Source organism: Halichoeres trimaculatus, unplaced genomic scaffold (genome assembly GCF_033239565.1).
Source record: "Halichoeres trimaculatus isolate MK-OKI-2021-1 unplaced genomic scaffold, fHalTri1.1 fHalTri1_scaffold_1, whole genome shotgun sequence".
In the NCBI taxonomy this organism is placed as follows: Eukaryota; Metazoa; Chordata; class Actinopteri; order Labriformes; family Labridae; genus Halichoeres; species Halichoeres trimaculatus.
In genome coordinates this window covers 37,967,635-37,990,637 of record NW_027437179.1, presented here as the reverse complement: position 1 = coordinate 37,990,637, position 23,003 = coordinate 37,967,635, and the positions used below count along the sequence as shown (strand labels likewise).

Sequence of the window (23,003 nt, the reverse complement as noted above, 5' to 3'; positions counted from 1 at the left end):
AAACCTTTCATGTTAGACACGTTTGATTTTTACAGCGTGTGTGAGCGATGCCGCCAAACTCCAGCGTGTTGTTGCATGTGTCAGAGCGAGTGGTGAGAACATAAATTAATAATAGCTGCTCGTCCCAATGCCCCCAATTAGTACAAACATGTATTGTGATGGGGCTAATTGTCTGGCTCCTCTGTGTCTTTAAGCGGCTCCCAGGACATGTAGCAGGGAGCGGGCGCGGGTTAAAGCACCAGCTGTGAATGTAAAAGCCTCTTGATGGCTCATTCAAGGCATCATCAGGCTGCTTCAGCATCCACAACGAGTGCACACCGCTGTCTCTCCTGGGGGTCGTTTAACTCTATTTTTAACTCCACAGGGAAAGATTTATTATTCTCCAGCAGATCGATGTGGAGTCTGGCTGGGTTTGAAAGCTGGAAACTGACAGATTGGGTTGAAAAAATACAAGTTCAGAATCCAAACGTGTGTAATAAAACCTAAAAAGCTCAGTTATTATTTATGCTGATACATAAAGCTCTTTGATATTAAGGCCCCAAACTAATCTGGACTGATGTGTTGACATACAAGGTTGGGAAACTTCATTGATGCCAAAAAAAATAGTTTATTTTTAGTCCCTTGCGCTTCACATGCTAAAGTCATCTGCTATATTTGCTTTTCCACCAATACAGTGGGTAAAATAAGTATTGAACACGTCAACATTTTTCTAATTACGTTTATTTCCAAAGACGCAATTCAAACAAAATTTCTACCAGGCATTGGTATTAACTCAAATAATCCACACATGAAAAGAAATCACAGCATTCAGGTCCATAGATAATGATTATGTGGAATTAAGTACGATAACACAGGAAAAAAGTTCTGAAAACACTAACTGAGACTCATGTAATACTTGGTGGAGAAGCCTTTGTTGTTTGTCTTTAAATCTGGAATATTCTTTGGTGCCCTCTGGTGAACCCTTTTCTTTACTTCTTTCCAAAAATGTTCAATTGGATTTAAGTCAGGTGATTGACTAGGCCGTTCTAACAGATTGATTTTCTTTTTCTGAAACCATCTGAGAGTCAACTCTGCCGTGTGCTTTGGATGGTTGTCCTGCTGGAAGGTCCAGCCACGTCTAATCTTCATCATCCTGGTGGATGGCAGCAGATTCAGATCAAGAATTTCCCCATACATGGCTCCATTCATTGCTCCACCAATTATATGAAGTTTGCCAATACCATGAGATGAGAAACAACCCCATGCCATGATGCTTCCACCTCCAAACTTCACTGTTGGTGTAGTGTTTTTTGGCTGATGTGCAGTGCCATTTCTCCTCCAAACATGGTCTGTAGTATGACAGCCCAAAAGTTCAGTTTTGGTCTCATCTGACCAGACAACATTCTCCCAGTATTCTACAGGCTTGTCAAGATGCTGTTTAGCAAACTTTAAACCAGCTTCAACATGCCTTTTCTTGAGGAATGGAGTCTTGCGGGCTGAGCGTCCATAGAGGTCATGGCGGTGGAGTGCATTGCCTATTGTTTTCTCTGTAACAATTGTACCTGCTGCCTCCAAGTCTTTCTGGAGCACTTTCAGGGTGGTCCTTGGCTCGTTGAGTACTCTTCTGACTATCTTTCTGACTCCCTGGTCAGAAATCTTCAAGGAGCTCCTGTGCGTGGCCTGTTGATGGTAAGGTGGTGCTTCTTCCACTTGTGAATAATGGCCCCAACGGTGCTGACTGGAATATTCATGTGCTTTGATATAAGTCTGTAACCAGTTCCATTCTGATGCTGAGCAACAATCAGGTTGCCTTTCCATGGTGTGTTCAATACTTTTTTCCTGTGTTATCGTACTTAATTCCACTTAATCATTATTTATGGACCAGAACGTTGTGATTTCTTTTCATGTGTGGATTATTTGAGTTAATACCAATGTCTGGTAGAAATTTTGTTTGAAATGCATCTTTGGAAATAAATGTGATGAGAAAAAAGTTGGCGAGTTCAATACTTATTTTGCCCACTGTATTTACTCTGATATTAAGATTTCCCCATTTTCTTCGAGATTAAAAGTGATCATAATGATCAGAAGGTCACACAAAAACTGTGAGAATTTCTCCTTTTTCCAACAGCAAATCAGTCCAACTCCAGACAAGTAGTTGTCCAAATTGATATTGGTCTGCATTTACATTTGCCCCACACCAGAAACAGCAAGAAGCTAAAATATTTCAGGGACACAAGAAAAAGAAATATCACTAAAAGGATCGGGAGAATTGACTTAAAAACAAAGCTGACTAACTTTTTTAAATCTTTCTTCCAAAAAAGAAAAAAATCAGAGAATAGCTTAAACATGACATAATCTCTGCTATTGACTGAAAAGACAAAATGACTTTTCTCCACACTGCAAATGTTATCCAGCTGTGATGCCTCAGCACTCTGAGTCAGACAAATCAAATGTGGATCTTCAATAAAACATCATTCTCCTTCATGTAATTATCTTTTTTTAAATCGCTCTGCCTCTGCTGCAGCACAGCAAAGAAACATGAAGAGAGGATCTCGCAGGAGAAGACTGAGTTTTACAGCTTACTAACTCAGTTTGTCAAATCAGAGTGCTGAGGAATCAAATCTCTTCATCCTCTCCAGGAAGATTGTTGGAAACTATTTTGACAACAGCAAAGTCAAACTACAGACGAATCTAGTTTGAGAAGTTGCTATTAGGTAGAAACTATGATAAAACATGCCATAAACCCTTAGAAAACGGCACAAAGAGTCTACAAGCAAACCATTTCATGCAAAAACGTCAGCTAGGGATGGTCTTACTAGTGAACTGAACACAGTTTTACAATTCTACAATTTGATTTAGCAGATGTTTTTGTCTTAAGTGACATACAACACAACTCAATGCACAGCAGGGTCTCCTGACTCACGGTTCAAATGTCTTACCCAAGTAAATATGTTAAAACAACCATAACAAATTAAGCTGGACCTGAAAAATGCAGATAGGTAATTGTAACACAATTACTTTGTGTTCACACAACATAGAATTTCTGACTGGGAAGTCAGAGCACCCACACTACTCCTGAGTTCCCGGTAGGAAATCCCTACTTCAGGGGTGAACAGCAATGAAATTCCTGTTGTATTTAGTTTATTTTAGAATTCCTGACTAGTTTTTATCACAATAAATCGACTGCCCATGAGCTGCATGTGGCACTTTGTCTTTCAGTGTGAGGCTTTTCAATCCATTCTCATAAAAAGAAAAAAGAAAAAAAGATATCATTGTTATGAGCAGTGGTGTGCAGATCAATCTAATTTATTGATATAATGATGCCAGTGTTGGAATCAGTATTGATCAACACTTGGGTGATGAGAGTCATACTTAAGTTTCAGTTTCTCTTCTCTTATCTAAATGCCCTTCTCTCAATTATGAGTTCATTAGAACTACTGAAAAAGAAACTTTTCAAATAAAAGAAGACTTGAATACAAGCCAACCAAATAATATCTTCAAATCACCACAACAACTGGATGTGAGAAACATTTCTACAAGGTGTATTGATTTGTTAAGGTTCGACCACAGCTCATCTGGAATGACTGGGGAGATGGATTTTTTTTTTTTTACCTGTACTGCAGCCAGTCACCAGGGGGAGCCATCTAGAACTGTCTATCTATCTATCTATCTATCTATCTATCTATCTATCTATCTATCTATCTATCTATCTATCTATCTATCTATCTATCTATCTATCTATCTATCTAGCTATCTATCTATCTATCTATCGATTGATAGAACTTTGTCTCTTCTGCAGTAAAAACTGAAATTTGTCTTTGACGTGGCTCCAACTACACAAACACAATAAATCTCGCTTTACATTTTTGCATTTTGTTTATGTGAAAGAGGAAGTGCATTTGTAAGACCACATGGACCATGTGGCTCTATGTAGTACCCTTTTAATTTTTGTGGCTCTTTGTCTCTGACTGGTTGGCCACTCATTGTCTAAGGGGTCTGGGGCTTCCGTAAGAGTTGAGAAGTTTAGAGATATCAGTCTCTGATTGGTTAGTTCACTGATGAGGGATTGAGTATCACAGCAGTGTTGTTGTGTTGCTTGCTTGTTTGTGTTGAATGTCACTTTGAACAAAAGTGTCTGCTTAAAGAAATTGGAGAACTGTAAAATCAAGTGTGGCTGAGAAGGTTGTCTGTGTCCCTCCTGCTGTTTCTCTTTAGTGATCAAAAAGCTGCACAACAAACCCTTGTGTTACAAAAAACAACTCTTCAAACTCCTTGAGTATGTAAACAACACCACTTTTATTCAGATTGTCTTTAATGAAATGTTGTTCACTACTCACTAGATGATAGAAATGATATAAGAGCGCTCATAAAAGTCTGAATTACACCAAGTGTTTAACTTCTTCACTGAGAGTGTGAGAGTGGATTTGAAGGAGACTTAAAAACAGTGTGTATCCTTCAGTGGTACTTTATTCCCATTTGTGTGCTTGCCCTCTGAGACCCTCTGAGTCAGATTTAGTTTGTTGCTTTAATTTGCAAAACTGTGGGCTGCAGCGTTGGCCAAAAATCTCAAGGGGCTCCTGCGCCTATAAATTGCAATTACACAGTCTATTAAACAGGAAATGCATTACATGCCTCACTTTTTATCTGCAGGAAGGTGAGCATCACTCTGAGTTTTATTCAAAGCTGCTGATTCTTATAGATTTTCTGTGTTTGTCACTTCTGAGCGGTGCAGGCGTCTCTGTCATGGATCTGTGTGTGACCATCAAAGGGGTCTCCTTCCTCCTACAGACAGGGATGGGCATCTTAGGGAACACCGTGGTGCTCTTGGCGTATGCCCACATCATTTTCACTGAGCCAAAGCTCCTTCCTGTAGACATGATCCTCTGCCACCTCGCCTTCGCCAACCTGATGCTTCTCCTGACCCGCTGCGTTCCCCAGACCATGACTGTGTTTGGGCTTCGAGACCTGCTCAACGACCCCGGCTGTAAAGTGGTTATCTACGCCTACCGCATCGGCCGGGCCTTGTCAGTCTGCATCACATGCATGCTCAGCGTGTTCCAGGCGGTGACCATCGCCCCTGCTGGGCCACATTTGTCCCGCTTGAAGCCGGCTCTTCCCTCCCTGGTGCTTCCAACCTTTGCAGGACTGTGGCTCCTCAACATGGCCATATGCATAGCAGCTCCCTTCTTCTCCATGGCGCCACGAAACGGCACCGTCCCAGCTTTTACCCTCAACCTCGGATTCTGCCATGTGGACTTCAGAGACAACCTGTCCTATGTGATAAACGGGGTGGCCGTCTCTGGGAGGGATTTTGCCTTTGTGGCACTAATGGTGGGCTCAAGCGGCTACATCCTGCTGCTTCTCCACCGCCACGGCCACCAGGTGAGAGGGATCCGTCGCTCTCAGGGCGGTGGTGCAGAGACAAGAGCAGCAAAAACTGTTGTCACATTGGTGGTCCTGTACGTGGTCTTCTTCGGGATTGATAATGTGATCTGGATCTACATGCTGACGGTGGCGAAGGTGTCACCAGTGGTGGCTGATATGAGGGTGTTCTTCTCCTCCTGCTACGCCTCTCTCAGCCCGTACTTCATCATCTCCTCCAACAAGAAGGTCAAGGCCAAGATCGTGTGTGCGGTGGAGCAAGAACAAGTGTCAGCAGACACTCAGGAGTCGAGTGACAAATGACTCCGTCTCCAACCTGACAAGCTGTCAACTGACCTGCAAGACAACAACTGCTGCTGTCAGACAGTTTCATAATGGAAGCAACTTTAGAGACAACTGTTATTTAGCTTAAAAGTGGGTGCTAGGTAATGTAGTAATAGCATTCTTCTATGCCCTAAATCATCTATTGAATTAAATTGACAGAATCAATGCACCACTTTCAACAGTTTATATTTTCCTTGGATGACAAAATATATCAACACCCCCTTTTCAAGCTTGTTAACTGAGTTGATTTGCTGCTTTTCTTTATGCTTTGTAATTTTGGTGTCGCAAAAGCAAACTGGGTTGGAGTGGGCACAATAGAGAACTCCAAACTTATGCACTCAAAGTGTTAAAATATATGTTTTAATATGTTGATCCAGAGTCTATTTACAGTGCAGTTGTGTGTCATCCCAACACTTTCACAGTTAAGTTCAAATAAATCCTGAAATACAAGGACTGGTTGCATATTTTGTAAATCTTTGTGATTCTGAATTTGTAGATATTACCTTCAACTTTGAGAGATAAGAATAATGTGTATAATTTAAGGTAGTTAATCAATTGTGACGAATTGCAGACACATCTTTTTTAATCGGTATCAAAATATTTTGATTGTTATCATATTATAAAACAAAGTAGTACAGAAAATTGATCAATTATATTTCCCCTTATAATTTCAATACAAAAAATACAAAACAACGATAAGACACAGGAAAATGAGAGTAGATAATTCAAAAAGACAAAAGTGGCTCAGTAAAATAATTTTCCAGTATCTAAAAAAAATAATAATAATTTTATGATTTTATAATCACCCCTGCTTTACCTCTGGTGTTATATTTCTGCTGCGCTCTGATTGGTTGAAACGTGTGGGATAACGCGAGGAAAATGTCTCGTGCAACTATTCCCTGAGATAAGAGCAGCAGGCGGCCCAACTCCTTTGCTAACGTTGTAAACAGCTTGAATAACACTTAAAATAAAAAAATATCTTAAAATTATTTTCTAAATCCCATAAAAATATTAATTGTGACATTTTCCGTCAAATTGCCAATCCAGAACAGTTTTCTGATACGGTCCACAAATCGCAACCCTCGCCTGACAGACAAAACTCTGGTGATAAAAATCTCTCAAAGAAGCACAACAAACCCCGGAAAAGGGAAGCGGAAGACTGATCCAAATGTTGAACTACAGTGAAGTTAGCCAAGTTAAGAAAAGCTAGAGTCAAGTTATTTCTAATTTGACATTAGTTAGTAGAGGGAAAAATAATAAATGGCTCATTTACGAGTCATTTTCGGTGTATGGAGGTGGCAGTTGACTTAAAGTGAAAAGCTAACCGTTAGCTCAACCTAACAACAAGACGCTGCAACGCCCCTGACTCTGATGACAAAGTCTTTAAAAACCAGTTTGTGATGATTGCTGAAGGTGTACTCCAATACCTGCGTACACAAACTTTATGGGTTCATTTTAGGTGAGTTACGATATTTTTTTGATAACTTTTGATAGCTAACGCTTAACGTAAGGTGTTATAAAAGATGTACGTTCATGTGAAACTTGCTCCAAAGGTAACAAACAGTAACATCCCCCACAGAGCTAGAGTAAGCTTTATATTGGGTTATTTTCTGGTTATAATTCAGCTTTATTGTGTTGCCTTTGTATCAGCCTTATTGTATCATTGCTTTTTTGTTTTGTTTAGTGAACAGATCTGGATTTGTGCCCAGTGCTCTTTGTGAAATGACCTGACTGAACTCCTGAGGACAATGGCCAGAATAGCCTGGTATCAAGAGAAGGTAAGACATAACTATGACCAAAATTTAATTACTAGTTTTATCCTGATGGTCAGTGTACAATCTTAACAGCCCATGTAGTCCTTAACATTTTACTTTCCCCAATATATCATTAGATATTTTTTTAGAAATGGCTGTAGAGCTTCTGAATGATAAGTCATGAAAAATCATTGTAAAAGGCAAGCTACTCAAATTCCTTTTTGGAAATATTCTTGTTTTAATAGTTAGTTTGTCTTTGATGTAGATTTCAGAGCTAGAAAAGCTCAGTTGATCTTTTCCAAAACATTCTTAGCATTTTTGACAGCTTCTCTGTTTTCCAAGTCCCTCTTGAGACAAGAGATAATGATTTGTTTCAAGCCCAAACAATGCTGTAAATGTTCCTCAGAGGGTGAAATGAACGTGACTGACAAAAAAATCTTTTCTAAATCATTAGTAAATTCATCCCTATGATGACGCATCATTTTTAATTTTTAATTTTTTTTTTCTAACCTACTTGCACAGCACTTTGTTTACAACTGTGATTGTACTAGGTGCTTTATAGATAAAGTTATTTGATTAAAACAAGACTTCAAAAAGTTATGTTGTCTGGACAGATTGGAGCCTATGATCAACAAGTCTGGGAGAAATCTCTGGAGCAGGCCGATCTAAATGTAAGATACCCACAAAAAAAGAAGTATAGAAAGGAAAAATAAATAGTAAATGTGTGTTTTTGTTTTGCACTATCTAAAAATGCCATTTTGTTTTCATCAAGGGTTTGGACAGCAAGCCTAAAAAGACTGGGCACATCAAACCAGACCTCATTGATGTTGATTTAGTACGAGGTGGGTGTTAATGTATCTATGTATGTTCATTTGTTTATTACAGACACATTTAAAACACCTTCAAATTACGCATTTACAGATCTATATCTATGTCTCATAATGCCTGCCTTGACTCTGTTGTTAGTACAAAATGATAATCGTGTGTAAATAAAATCTCCTCCTCAGGATCAACATTCAGCAAAGCCAAGCCAGATAGTCCATGGACAGCTCTGACTCGGAAAGGTCTGGTGAGGGTGCTGCTGTTCCCATTTTTCTTCCAGTGGTGGATCCAGGTGACCTCCAGGTCCATCTCCTCATGTATCCTCGTGCTGTATTTCATGCAGGGTCAGTTCACTGTTTCCAATCTCACTTCTGTTCACCCTGATTCTTTTTTTTAACACTGATTTAATGACATTTTTTACATAGATAAACCGTCTGTACCATCCAGTGCAGTTCCATCAGTATAAAATATATAAAATCTTTACAGCAATCCAATTCTATACCAAATAAACAAACACAAAGTAAAAAAAATATTTAAAAAGTGACTGAATGAGCAGACAAAGGGGTCTCAGATAAAACAAACTTTCATCTTCTAAATCTTTGCTATTCAAGGTCCTTCATTGTTCTAAATTCTACAGTCATGTTAGCAACTTCATGAGGTTAACATGGATTAGTATCTCAGTCCCCTTCATCTATTAACTCTAGGTCTTTCACAAATAAAGTCAATGTTCCCTGAACCTCCTCAAACAAGTCTTGTCTCCCTCTCTGCATGTATGTTACTTTTCCAAAGGTAAAGTTATTATAATCTGTCTAACCCAAAAATTAATGTTTGGTATACATGTCTTCGTCTCAAATAATGAGATCATTTTTTTTGCATGCAAAAGGCACAAATCTATCAGTATTCTTTTGCTGGGGGTGTATTTATGGCTTGTGGGATAGGATCCTAAAATAAAAGAAGAGGGTTCATTAAAAAAATCTTTTGAGATAATTTTTTCGATTGCTTTTCTAACTTCCTCCCAAAACACTTGAAGTTTACCACATCGCCACATGCAATGAAAAAATGTCCCCCTTTCTTTCGTTTACATTTTGTGCACCAATCTGGAATTAAACAGGAAATCATGTTTAATTTGAAAGTGCTTTCTGATCGTACTGTTATTACTATGATAGTAATTTCATTTTTGTAATGCTTCTATAACTTAAATATTTTTTTATTTATGTTCTTACTTATTTCTTCAGTATGATAAGGAATAGTCTGATTATCTAGGCCGATATTTGGCATTTTGGGGCATATCAGCATCAGGTTTTTTTTCAAATCCGACAGCCGAAGTGAAACCCATTCCAAACTGTGTTTTTTTGGCTCTGATGCAGCTGCACCACTGTTTGCAGTCACTTCTCAGTCCCCAGCACTGTCCCACCCACAGTACCAGCCATGGCTCAACAGCCAATCAGCAGTGAAAGTTGTGCGCATGCAGCGCTTTGTCTCTCTCATACACAATACATTTTTCTGCCTCTTAAAAAATGATGAGAAATGTTCTAAGCTGCAAACATTCAGGAGCTGCTTGTCGATGCTTCTCTGCGCAGTTTTTCTGTCTACCCTATGGAAGCCCTAGATGGTCAAAACATTCAAAATCAGTCATGTAAAACTTAACAGAAAATTAATTCAACTGCATTACATGCCTTTAAAAAGCAGAAAAAACTCAATTCTGTCCAGTTTTGTTGCAGTTACATCAAAATTTTGAAAACTTTATTTACTGTAGAAAACTTTAGCTATTATTTTTTTAAAGTTTTCATTTAACTTTATAAAACATGCTGCTAAGCCTGGGAGCTGTTTTATAAACATATGCTAGAAGGAATTTGAATGAAGTTAAGTGTTGGAGTTTGTATCGTTCAAAATTTTACGCCAATATTCTCACTTTGACTGCAAATTAATATCGGCTATAAATATCGGTTATCAGCCTTCTTGATGACAAATAATCAGTATCAGTATCGGCCCTAAAAAGTCCACATCTGTCTATCTGTAATTATGATTGTGCTTGAGTGCTTGTGTTGGAATGGGGGTGCGTAGGGGTTTATTTCTAGATGTGCTGTTGTTGTTTTTTAATTTATGTTTTGTGTTGGGACCCCCTTGAAAACAAGATGCTACATCTCAAGGGGCTATCATAAATAAATTGAAATTAAATAGAAAAAAAAACTTTCAATAAACATTGTGCATGTTGTAACCTGAATATAATGGGTCATCAAGACAGTTTTTATATAGAATAAGTGATTAAGTTGTGCCCATTTTTCTATTTGCTGGATGTAGAATTTAAGAATATGTTGGGTAATAAACAATTTATTTCAAAGAGTGATATTTACATTTACAGAAATCTGTCATCACTGTCAGAACGAGTGAAACCATACTTTAAGCAGAGACTTGTGTGGCTCCTGTTAAACAGATTTCTATTACAGCAGTGACATGTGAGAGTGTGTTGTTTCTTTAAACAGAGGTTTTCATGAATTTTTGTTTGGCTTTGCAGACTTTTGCGACTCTTGTTTTTTGTTGTTTTTCTTTGCAGTATACTTTCAGTGACAAGCAACAACAGATTGTTACCCATCTCACCTGCAAACCCTGAAAAGACCTCATTAGTTCAAATGAATTCTGCTTTAATGGCTCCCAGAAGAATCTGTTTCTTTCGCTGATGCCAAATGTTTGTCTCCCCTCAGTGGCGGCGGTGCTGCTCTACCTTGAGATCCCTGGGGCGAGTGCCAATGAGGTGTTTGGACCCATGTGTCTGATGCTTCTGCTGGGCACGGTGCACTGCCAGATTGTGTCCACTGAGTCCAGCCGGTGGCCCTCGGGCAGTCCAGCTGCCAGCTGCACCACCAGCCCAGCACGCAGACGCAGGTGGTTTTCTCATTGTTAGGCACTGCACACTCATTTGTCTTTGCTAACACACCCTGCCCTCTAAGTACAAAGATTAACTCCCACATTACACACACAAATAGACTAAGTGGTCCCAGTATTGTAGTTTGAATTCCCTGTAAGTTTTGTTTGGTGTGTCTGCCTCAGGCCGAGGAAGGGCAGAGGGCTAAAAAAAACTGAGGAGAAGAACGACAGCGAGGACACGGAGCAGCAGGAGGCCTGGCAGTTTGAAAAGAACCAGCGATCCTACAGCGATGAAGACAGGAAGGTACGTTACTCACCTGAGCAGTCAAACTTTAACTGTACAGTCAAATAAAAGAATGAAAACGTAGGGATTTAACACAGCTAACCCCTGATCTATGTCAATCACTAAGTAATCTGTGATAAAAATGTTTACAGAGCAAAAGAAAGTCGGGGTTTGGGGCATCTGACGAGTTCTCCAGTGAAGATGAGGAGGAGGAGATTCAGTCAGTGGGCAGCAGGTCTTCAGAGCCTCTTCCAGAGAGACGTCAGGCCACGTCTGCACAACTTCCTCCTGTTTGGAAGAAAAACCCCAAAAAGTTTAACCTTAAATCTACACTAAGACCTCAGGTAAGCCTCGCTGTTACGCTTTGTTCTCATAAAGCTCAGATGCAAATGTGAAAAGTGCAACAACTGAAGACAACTGTTTTTACTCTGGACACAGGAGGGAAGTGCTTTTATCAAGGTGAAGCCTCGAGAGGTGGACCGCCTCAGGCCGAGCGTCGGCTCTCGACAAGCCTCGGATACAGATGACACCATGTGGGAGGAGCTTCTTCAAGATCCGGACTCTGCCTCCACGGGAAGCAGTGACAGTGAAGGGAACGGGAGGTACAACGCTGGCATGACGCTGCCACAGAGCAACACGATGAGCAGTGATGATGAGAGTCTGCAGCAAGGATTCAACGGAGTAAGATCACCAAAGTGTCCTAAACACTTATTTGTTAAAATTAGAGTTTTGGGACGAATAAAGCTCAGATTTGGAGTTTCTAACAGGTAGGGATGGGTGCCTTTCACATTTGAATTGATACAGTACCAATGCTTGGTACCTGGCAATTGGTATCGGTACTCAATGGTACCAATTTTCAGTACTTTTTTGTGTTTATGTGGTAAAAAAATATTTTATACACCATTCCTCAATATATTACGGAAGCATTCACTTGAAGTCAACAAAAACAACTCAGGTTTATCAGAGTAATTTATTCTTTGGTTTGTTTTTTGTGGTAATTAATTTTGTTTTCTGATTAATATTTTTTTATTGGTTTGTTTTTGTTATAATTTTTTCTGTTTTTATAAGTAATTGTTTTCGTCCTGTTTTTAGGAGTAATTTTTTTTTCCTGAAGTATCGAGCTTCTTCGAAATCCCGTGAGAACCTCAACCTGCAGACGACTCCCGTGGATGTGTAGTGGCTCCTGTGTCCCGCACGGATCAGAAATCCTGTTCGGCACATATATGCCTCATCCTTAACTTTCTACCAGCTTTCCAGTGTTGAATCAATGCATTTTTAATGCCACATCTTCGTCTATGCCTTAAGTATTACATTGAACAATAGGCTCATATAAAATATAAGGATAAAGTCGAAAACGTAACAAGGGTATCATACCCTGAGTGTGGCTAATGCCCTACTTTTATTGACCCGGTACAGACCGGTAGAAAATTAAGGATAAGGCATAGGCCTATAGCCTGTGGGACACAGGAGCCACCACACATCCACGGGAGTGTCTGCAGGTTGAAGGTTCTCACGGGATTTCGAAGTAGCTCGATACTTCAGGAAAAAAAAAATTCTCCTAAAAACAGGAGGAAAAAATTACCACGAAAAACAGAAGAAATTATTACAAAAAACAAACCAATAAAAAAATATTCATCAGAAAAACAAAATTAATTACCACAAAAAAAATTACTCATAAAAACAGAAATCTCCCTCACAGTCACAAGGATGCGTTTAGGTACCTAAACATGGTACCTTTCAATTTTACGTAAATACCCGGTACTTTTAATTTGATTCAGTTGGTACCTGTAAAAGTATTCATTCATTCAGTACCCATCCAACTAACAGGTGATATCACAAATTTACTTTTGATTTCTCTTTATGAGCCAAAAAAGGGAAACAAGATCCCCAGAAGAGTGATTATTATTTTTGTACAATGATTTTGAGCGTCAGTAACCTCAGGCACAAGGTCCATGTCAAACAGAGCAAGTCATCCCTGCAAACCTGAAGTTCCCTGAGGAACAAAAAGGTAGGCAGTGAGTGATTTGTATGACAGACGACGGGATGATTCATAGATCGCGAATGTTGAAGAGGCTAGAAACGTAAGGTACAACCATAGACTGTATAAAACATGGACAAAGCATCTGGGACGTCACCAGTCTGTTCCTGAAACCGTGAAATGAAGCCAATCCACAGACGCAGCCACATTTGCTATGACACCGGCTGTGAGTGTTTTCCTCGCCCGGTGACCTGAGCTGTGCCTCTGATTGGAATATCAGGGTGTGTACGTGACTTCCGGTCTTTCTGCAGACAGCCTCAAGCAGATCCTCAACCAACAGCGACTTTTGGCACTTCTGCATAGGCTTCAATTTTACTAACCGGATGTCGCCCCTTGGGTACAACCAGGGTCACCAAGAATGAAAGAAAGTGACATGTTTTTGCTACAGCAACAACTTTTAAGTTGTCAAATCCAGCTGGTGAGTCACTGGCAACCATCACATTTTGAGGAGCCCATGAGCATCAGTAAAGCACATTCAGGGCTCTGCAACCCAGTCACTGTAATCAGTCAGTAATAACACAGTTGAGCTTCTGATGAATAAGGGAGGGCTGAAAAGTTCAAAGTCTGATAGTGATGAAACTTATCTGACACTTATAATATAGTTTATGGTTTATTGGATCAAATTTGGCACCGTGGTGGTATCAAATATCTGCAGAAAAAGGGGTTTACCCCCAAGGACATTCACATGGTTGCAAGGTTATAATAGTTTTGGATTTGTCATTATAGTTTAGTTTTAGTTAGTTTTGACATTTTGGACATTTTATTTTCCATTACAGTTTAGTTTTAATTTGTTTTAGAGCAGGCATTCTAGTTTTTATTTAGTTTTTATTTTTGCAACAAGGCTTAGTTTTAGTTTAGTTTTAGTTGAGTTTAAGTTTTTTCATACTTAATTTGCCAGACGCAGGATTCAAAAGTGAAAGTAAATATTTGAGTAAATATTTTGTCATACTGTTTATTTTCCAGTCCAACATAGTGCTCACTGCTCAGTCAATGCTGATTCTGACCTGGCTGCAGCTGCCTTTAAAACAAAAAAATATATATAAATTTAATATAAAAAATATAAAAATAAATTATATAAAAATAATGGTGACCTAAATTACATAAAAATAATATAAACAAAAACTATATAAAACAATATAATATGAGCTTAAATATTTAGAAACTTGGACTCTAACAAGAAAAACAGACTTAAAAACAATTAAAGTCAGACTCACATGCAATCAAACTATTACAGATGCTCTGATTTATTGCTCCTCTACGTTTTGTTGCAGCACAGTGCACAGCCAGTCAGTGCAGTAAACAAGCACGTCCCAGTATGTTGCTATGATGGTGCTGTATGGCGCTGATAACTGCTGAAAACTGTCATAAAATTGGTTGGGAAAATGTGTCAGATTAATTTAAATCCTAAAGGCTTTAAATATTGTCAGAAACTAAAACTAAGGGCATTTTCTACATAATTTTAGTTAGTTTCAGTTAGTTTTGTGAACACAAGATACAATTTTAGTTTACTTATCGTTTTTGTTTTCTTTTCTAGTTTTTATTAGTTAGAGTTAACTGCAATGTATTTTAAATTTTAGTTTTCCTTTTTAGTTTTGTTGTAGTTAACTATTATAACCTTGCATGGTTGCTAGTTAGAGGGTAATTCTCCAGCTTTATCAACTGTAAAAAAGTGGGCAGCTGAATTCAAAAGGGGTAGGGAGAGCCTTGTAGATGACCCAAGGTCCAGACCACAGCAACAACCCAAGAAAACATCAACCGTGCTGAAAAAAAAAAAAAAATCTTTAAAGTTTTTCTCTTTAGTTGTATCAACTTACTTTAAATTAAGTTAATTTTGGGAATAATCCAGAGCAGCATCCAAAAGTTTTGCTCTGAGAGGACACATGCAGTGTAGGAATTTTAACAATTAACGTATTGTTTTGGGAGCGATTTCCCTCTGTGTGATTCATGTGTGAGCCGTATCTAGACTGAATTTGATGTGTACTTAATATAGACGATGATACATTCATTACAGGACTCCACATCACCCTGTAACACCCTCTGAAGGCCTGCGGTAAATTAAGCGTTATTTATTGTGTTTCATTTCAGAGCCAGCTGTCGTGGCTGCAGGCATGCCACCCATCCAAGGACCGCGTCAGTGCCATAATATGGGAGCAGGGCGAGTGTAAGAAGGCAGAGATGTCTGTGCTGGAGATCAGTGGGATCATTCTAACGAGGGTAAGTCGGCCTCATTATGTTTTTGTGTTAGTTTTGTGGCTTCTTTCTCTTTTTCAGCTCTAAAAAGTTGCACTGACATCTCGTGTGTCTCCCTCCTTATTGTTTCTCGTGTCCAGGTGAAGTTAGTGGAGCAGGGCGTGGGTTACCTCATGTTCGGGGGCCTGATGACCGCCACCCTTGCGCTGCTTCCCTTCGCCTTCCGCCTGTCTCAGCGTCTGGATTTGTCCAGTCTCGGGTCTCTGTGCCCCATGGAGCTGGTGGAGATGGCAGTGGGGCAGCCCGACACGCGGGTCTACGTCTTCTTCTTCATCACCACGGTGCAGAAGGTCTGCCTCACGGGGCTGTTCTTCTTCATGATGTGTGTGGCTGAGAGGACGTACAAACAGGTGAGTAATGGAAGGCTCTCAGAAGAAATGTCTGACTTTCATCGTCACTTAAACTCAAACATTGTCTGACTTTGTTTCTCAAACAGAGGCTCTTATTTGCCAAATACTTCAGCCACCTCACCTCAGCTCGCAAGGCCAAGAAATCAGAGATCCCTCATTTCCGACTGAAGAAAGTCCAGAACATAAAGATGTGGTTGTCTCTGCGCTCATTTCTCAGGGTTTGTATTCTTTAACACTTCACATCATCTCACCACTAGAGGGTGGTGTTGGTCTTATGGTGAATCATCAATCTGCTTTTTCACTGCAGAGACGAGGCCCACAGCGCTCAGTCGATGTCATCGTCTCCACTATCTTCCTCCTCGCTCTGTCTCTTTCAGTCATCATCTGTGCTCAGGTCAGTCAAACCTGGTCATACAAAAACAGAATATTACTGTTCAGATATTACAAAGAGGTGCAATAACTGTATGAAAGCTCCAAGATGTGTTATTGTTTTATCTTAAAACCTGTGTAGAAGTATTTTAATATTATTAGTTTAAAAAAAATCCAGTAAAAAGAAAGAAAATGTAAAAAACTAAACTGTTAAGAAAGCTACAGGCGCCCTGCTGTAACAGCCCAAAAAGTTTATTTTTACCCTCTTAAAAGGCCAATAACCAATCATTGTTTCGAATTTAGATGGCTGACCAAAGTTACAACTTGATCCTGTCTTTAAAGGGGCCGTGAGGAGTTTAAAAGAGATCCTGAAAAGTCTCTCTTCTAGATATATGCCTGATAGTAGTCCACACTTTAAAATGAGATTATCATCGGCAATATTGCTGGTTACAGGTTATTTTGAAATGCTACTTCTTAGCTTCTCTATCGGGTCGACCAGGACTGGATTGATTTACGGCATGTCCAAGTCTCTATGACAACACCACGCTAGCTAACCCTTCTCTGCTGAAAATGATTTCTGTGATTAATTTTGTCGTGATGGTGGACACTGGAGCCTAACTGTCAGACAGAAAAAGGACAGAAGAGCAGAAGAAAACTAAACAGGAGAGTGATACAACCCAAGCTAAAGGCTAATTAGCCTTTTTACAGACATGTATCACTCTATTACACAGGGGCTAAACTGCTTGTGCTAATGTTGATTCCAACCCACAGTCAGCAGTTATTCTGCAGTGGTCTGTTCAAACTTGAGAGTCTATCAATAAAATGAAGAGAGAGGTTACGTTAGCTCTGATTGGTAGATGACTGGCAGGACATAACCAAGATTCACTAATGTTACGGATACTTTACAAACAGCTACTAAACTGCGGTACACACTACAGTGTTAACTTGTTGTCATGTTAGCCTACAGATACATCAGAGCACCGAGCTGCCGATAGCACTACATAGAGCCGGCTACTACAACGTCTGCTTGATGCCACCTTTTAATACCTTACCTCAGCGCGTTGTATCCAGTAAAAAGTTGTCTTGAACAAACAAAATTTGTTTTGATCACATCTCCATTTAATTACAAAACAAACACACACCTTGCTAAAAGTAATTTACAACAGTGTGTGGAGACTCCAGGCCACAAGGTGGCGAGGCAGTCCAATTGAAACAGATTCTCCTCATAGCATGTCTTTCCTGATTTAAAAAAAAAAAAATCATTTAGGTCAGTAAAGTGTAAATGAAATAAAAAAATTACATCATGAGAAAAAAAAAATCTATAATATTAACAAACAAAAATGTTTTTTTATTTTTCTAAAAAAATTGAAATGATATTTGTTATGAGGCTTGTTAGAGCCTGAACTGTGATGACTCAAAATTTAATTAAAAATGTAATAAATGTTACTAGTTTCTACATTTTGGGCAAAATCTTATTACATTTGGGCTTATTATCATTACATTTTGGGGTAGTTGTTACATTTCAGGTTTTATTTCCCTTTTTTTAAATGACATTTTGAGTCATTGTTACATATTAGGCTGTTTCAGCTGTGTTGTCTGACCCCTGCTGCAGCAGGTGCTCCAACTATTAAAAACTGCCTTGCGAAATAACCTACCCTATTCCTGAAGGTTTTGTTTATTGATGTAGGTCATGCAGAGAAATCTGTGTTCATAACCAGCTGAAACCTCTTAGCTAGCAATTTTTAGACAAAGATTTAGCCATATGTGTTAAAGTCAACAACAACAAATGGTGTGTAAGTTGTTTTTGATGATGTTTTGTGCCTTCTCAGCTCCTGCACAGCCATAAGACATTCCTCGATTCCCTGACAAACTGGGAGATGGTGGTGTGGGCCTCCTCCCTTATCCTGTTTCTGCTGCGGCTCGCCACGCTGGGCTCCGAGACCAACTGCAAATACAGCAACAACTCAGTGCTGCTCACAGAACAGGTGAGAAACCACACCTGCAAAACACCCAAAGAGCTGCAGGTCCTTTCTTAAAACAGCTGACAGACTCAACATCACTCATTGTTGGTGTCATTTCATGCTTTCTTTGACAGCTGTTGTTGTTTTAAGATAAACATGTTCTTGTTTGCAGATTAATCTGTATCTTAAGATGGAGAAAAAACCCAATAAGAAAGAAGAACTCAACATCGTGAACAACGTTCTGAAACTTGCTACAAAACTGATGAAGGTAAGGAATTAGACGTCATTTATAACAGTTAAAATCGGGTTTGTTTGACTTATTTCTCCATGTTTGCCAGTTTTTAATAACGTCATACTCTTTTTTCCCCCTCTTCAGGAGTTGGATACTCCATTCAGACTGCTCGGCCTGACCGTGAACCCTCTGATCTACAACATCACCAGAGTGGTCATCCTGTCCGCTGTGTCCGCTGTGGTCAGTGACCTGTTTGGCTTCAACATCAGAGTGAGTCTTTTTGATAAACATAGACATAAATATAAAAGCTTCTTGGTTTCAGAGTGAGTAAGATGATTAGTCGTCCACTTTTGAGCTTGAGAAATCAGCTGTTCAGCTTCCTCTGCGACTCTGGTCCTAAGAAGTATATTACACTGGGGAACACAACTTTTGTTGAGTTAGGTCTGACAGCTGTTTTTGACTAATTTTTCGGTGTGGAATCCAAAACTGATCTCAGTTTTTCTCTATCACATCAAGTTTTTGAACTTAAGGATCCCTGTTTTCTTAAAAATATGAGAAATACTTAATAGGTAAGAGCTTGTTTTATAAACATCTTCAAACACTGACATACAAGGGTTGAAAGAAACAGGCATGACTGCAATGGTTATATAACACTATCATGTTTTTACAAAAGATACAGCTACAGGAGGAGCTACAGGAGCAGATATGATCTGGAACAAAGGAAATATAGACCTATATAGAATAGAATAGAATAGAATAGAATAAAACTTTATTGTCATTGTAACAAGTACAACGAAATTGAAGTCACAGCAGCAACCAAAAAAACAAAAGTAAGAAAGTGTATAGAAAGTGCAAAAAGCTCAATAAGAAAATAGATGCTGACAGCTTGTCCATCATTGTCCAGTCAGCCAGTCTCCACCTCCACAGGGTCCAGGACTGAGCTTCTTCAGCAGTCTGTTCAGTCTCTGTCTCCTGGATCCTGTCTGCTCACAGCAGGTGAAGCTCCTCCAATGTGGCGTTGGTGTCTGGTGTTAGCTCTGTTAGCCATGTCTGTGAATAGCATGATGCTACTCTGCCCTCTGGTATTCCCTCTGTTGCTGGGTTAGCACAGCTAGCTCGTCCATCTTATTGGAGACAGATCCCACGTTCCCAATAACGATGGATGGAAGGACAGGTCCATGTCGTCACTTCTTAGCTCACACCTGAGAACCAGCACGTCGTCCTCACCTCCTTCTCCTCACCATGTGGGAAACATCAGGCCTTGCACCAGCTAGCATTGACATGCTACAGGCTGCTAACAGCTGATTTCACACAAAAACAGGAGCAAAAATAGTAAAAATATCACTGAAGACACAAAAAGTTTGGTGTCCATGACCAACAATGAGCCATACAAAGTAATGATCCACCCCAAATACAAAGATTTCGAAAAAGAAACAAAAAAATGACAAGAAACGGACAAAGAAGAGAGAGCTGCTGCAAAAGGCAGCCATAGCCAACAGGGCGGTGCCTAGCAGTTTAAAATAATACACCAAGATGGAATAGTTACAAGCTTTGAAAACTCAAAAACAGCATAAAACAAAATGGAACTTAAAACCTTATGCCCATGGTTACAAGGTTAAGAGAAAAGCCAGCATCAATCCTCTTAATTCCTACTGTGCTAGCTTTCTGTTAGCAGATATTGAGATATTGGGAGCTGCACACACATCTCATTGCACTGTCTCAACTGTGGCTGCACAAACAAGTTTCCATGTAGCTGTAGATCAGCTGGCAAGTCAAACTACAGATGATCAGTGGAATTTTGCTTTTCTGGAGGGTAAAACTTGATGTGCTGGAAAAAAAAATGACTGCAACTTCTGAATCAGCATTAAAATCTAACTCAACAGAATGTTTTTTTTTTCGAGTTGTATGATGCAGTTGGCTGCGTAGAGGGGCCTGTTGATGGCCTCTTCATTTGAGACTCTTTTCTTTTTTTAAAGATCTCTTTGCTTCAGTTCACTTTGTTTACACGTTGTCATTTCTCGTAACATCAAACTCAGAGTCGGAAGCTTCAAAGCTGTGTGCAGCAGACAGTGTCACAATGAACTGTGAATATGAGGTCACTTTCTGAGCCTGCTGTCCCTGCAGACTATTTTAGTACCCTTTATTAACACAGTTACAAATCAGTCAGGAAGCAGTGATATAGCAGCAGTTTGTCAGAGTCCAGCATGTATTACAGTTTCAGATTTTGTAAACAGGAGCACAAGAGCGTGATATCAGAGGAAAAGCGTGTGGGGTTAGTATGATTCAGACTTTCTTCCTGTAACTTTTCCTCCCAAGTGGTCAGCTCCATCCTGTTTACTTACAAACATTATGATATTTACACAAAAAGCTGGATATTTGGAGAAAAAAGCTTCTTCTTTAGACAGTTAGCCTAGCTTAGCATAGATATAGGGAGCAAAGTTGGCTTTACAACTCCGGCCCCACTTACTGATTACCACTTAGATGTGTTACATACAAATTCAAGTCAAACTGTTAACAATAATAATAATAATAATAATAATAATTATTATTATTATTATTATTATTATTATTATTATTATTATTATTATTATTACAAAATAAATAATAAAACTTGAGAAATATAGCAAGGTTGATCTCTTCTGTTTTCTTTCCAGCTGTGGAAAATCAAGTCTTAACACGAAAACAACAAACCACTACCGGTCTGACACTGGAGACCCGGAGCCGCTCGTCCAACACAGACAGCCCTGTCATCTGTGAATATAAGTGCAAACCTACTGACGGTGTGATCGTTGTCTGTGCCTTCCAGCTGAAACTTATGTCGAACATCCAAAAGCCTGAAATGCTCTGACAATCGCTCCAACAAAGTTACTGGCTGGCTCAGTGCCTGACCTTTGACCCTTGAATGTTCCTCAGTATGTTGTGAAATATAGCAGTGAGTGGAGGTCTGAGATCATTTCAGGCTGCTACATAAACCCAGATGTGCTTTGTACAAATGTATAAATGATATAAATGCAGATGATAGTTAGTTTTTAGTCTTGTTCCCTGATGTTTCTCATCAGTGTTTTAGTACATTAACTGTAAAACAAGCAAAAACATCTGCTGACTGAAGCGGGTATAAAATCAAAAAGGGGCAACCAGCTGTATTAAATTTTCTTTGGTGTCAACCTTTTGTACTATTTACAGAGGAAATATTGTGACTGTAAGTGGGCTTTATTTATTTTGGGGTCTTGTTTTTTTAGCGCTTGCAAAGGTACCTGTAAGTCTTTTTGACCACTATATGCCTTTTGTATTTAGGAGTATTGTTGAATAAAATGACTATGCAAAGTGGGTGTGATCAAGTGAAATGTTTGATAGAGGTGAATAAAACAGTTTTTCATCCCTAAATGTTGGCATATTTTTTTATATGCTTTATAATATGCTAGCTTGTTCCCTATCCTCTTAAGGGTTTCTATTCTGGGATTTTAATGTTTGATATGAAAATGATAAGGGCCACTGAAAATACAAAAATATGTCTATTTTTTTTCTAATAACTATTTTTCTGAGAAAAAAAAGGGTGTGGTTTCTTTTTCTTCATTCCAATTTTAAAGAAAAATAGGCAGGATTCTGTCTTTTTTTTTCCTCAGAATTCTACGATTAAAGTCAGAATTCTGATTTTAATTTTAGAATTTTGACTTATTTCTCAGGAAAAATTGAAACAAAAAATTTGAACTTTTGTCTTTGTTTTTTTATATTATTTTTTAGTGGTCTCTAATCCTACGGAAGCGTAATGCATTCACTTGAAAAAAAAAACAACTCAGGTTTTTCAGAGTAATTTATTCTTTGGTTTGTTTTTTTGTTGTAATTTTTTTTATGATTGATATTTTCATTATTGGTCTGTTTTTTGTTATGATTATTTCTGTTTTTATGAGTATTTTTTGTGGTAATTAATTTTGTTTTCCTGATTAATATTATTTTATTGGTTTTTTAGTTTTTGTGGTAATTATTTCTGTTTTTATGTGTTTTTTTTCTGTTTTCAGATTACTTTTTTCCTGTTTTTCTGAGTATTTTTTTCCCTTAAGTATCAAGTTACTTCAAAATCCCATGAGAACCTCCTGTTGGTTCTACCACGAAAGAACAGCAGGTTGAGGCTCTCACAGGATTTCTAAGTATCTCGATACTTCAGGAAAAAATTAGTCCGAAAAACAGGAAAAAAGTAATCTGAAAATAGAAAAATAAATACTCATAAAAATAGAAATAATTATAACAAAAAGCAAACCAATAGAAAAATATTAATCAGAAAAAACAAAATTAATTACCACAAAAAACAAACCGGAGAATAAATTACTCTGAAAAACCTGAGTTGTTTTTTTTTCTTCGAGTGAATGCAATACTCTTCCGTATAATCCTCTATTTTA

At 38.7% G+C, this 23,003-nt stretch overlaps 2 protein-coding genes across 2 annotated transcripts; both read left to right on the top strand.

Annotated features, from left to right (window-relative positions):
• Positions 1-4,701: 4,701 nt before the first annotated feature.
• ora1 (olfactory receptor class A related 1) lies at positions 4,702-5,900 on the top strand. Its single transcript, XM_074677549.1, has one exon. It carries the CDS (start codon positions 4,723-4,725, stop codon positions 5,662-5,664), a length of 942 nt encoding a protein of 313 aa, XP_074533650.1. The 5' UTR covers positions 4,702-4,722; the 3' UTR covers positions 5,665-5,900.
• Positions 5,901-6,798: 898 nt separating this feature from the next.
• On the top strand, positions 6,799-21,993 carry phtf1 (putative homeodomain transcription factor 1). The gene is made up of 17 exons (XM_074680490.1): positions 6,799-7,144; positions 7,370-7,463; positions 8,054-8,110; positions 8,212-8,281; positions 8,447-8,605; positions 10,964-11,144; positions 11,310-11,430; positions 11,562-11,753; positions 11,848-12,090; positions 15,533-15,661; positions 15,778-16,047; positions 16,134-16,265; positions 16,355-16,441; positions 18,246-18,401; positions 18,550-18,645; positions 18,754-18,879; positions 21,264-21,993. The coding sequence occupies exons 2-17, from the start codon at positions 7,434-7,436 to the stop codon at positions 21,282-21,284; spliced, it is 2,070 nt and encodes a 689-aa protein (XP_074536591.1). The 5' UTR covers positions 6,799-7,144; positions 7,370-7,433; the 3' UTR covers positions 21,285-21,993.
• Positions 21,994-23,003: the final 1,010 nt, after the last annotated feature.

What these genes read in the sequence shown, in the direction of transcription:
- ora1 (XM_074677549.1), top strand. Translation starts at nt 4,723, where the DNA reads ATGGATCTGTGTGTGACCATCAAAGGGGTCTCCTTCCTCCTACAGACA.
- phtf1 (XM_074680490.1), top strand. Translation starts at nt 7,434, where the DNA reads ATGGCCAGAATAGCCTGGTATCAAGAGAAG. An exon ending in TGGAGCAGGCCGATCTAAAT is followed by an intron (nt 8,111 to 8,211) that starts GTAAGATACCCA and finishes GTTTTCATCAAG; the next exon opens with GGTTTGGACAGCAAGCCTAA. An exon ending in ACAGCGATGAAGACAGGAAG is followed by an intron (nt 11,431 to 11,561) that starts GTACGTTACTCA and finishes AAATGTTTACAG; the next exon opens with AGCAAAAGAAAGTCGGGGTT.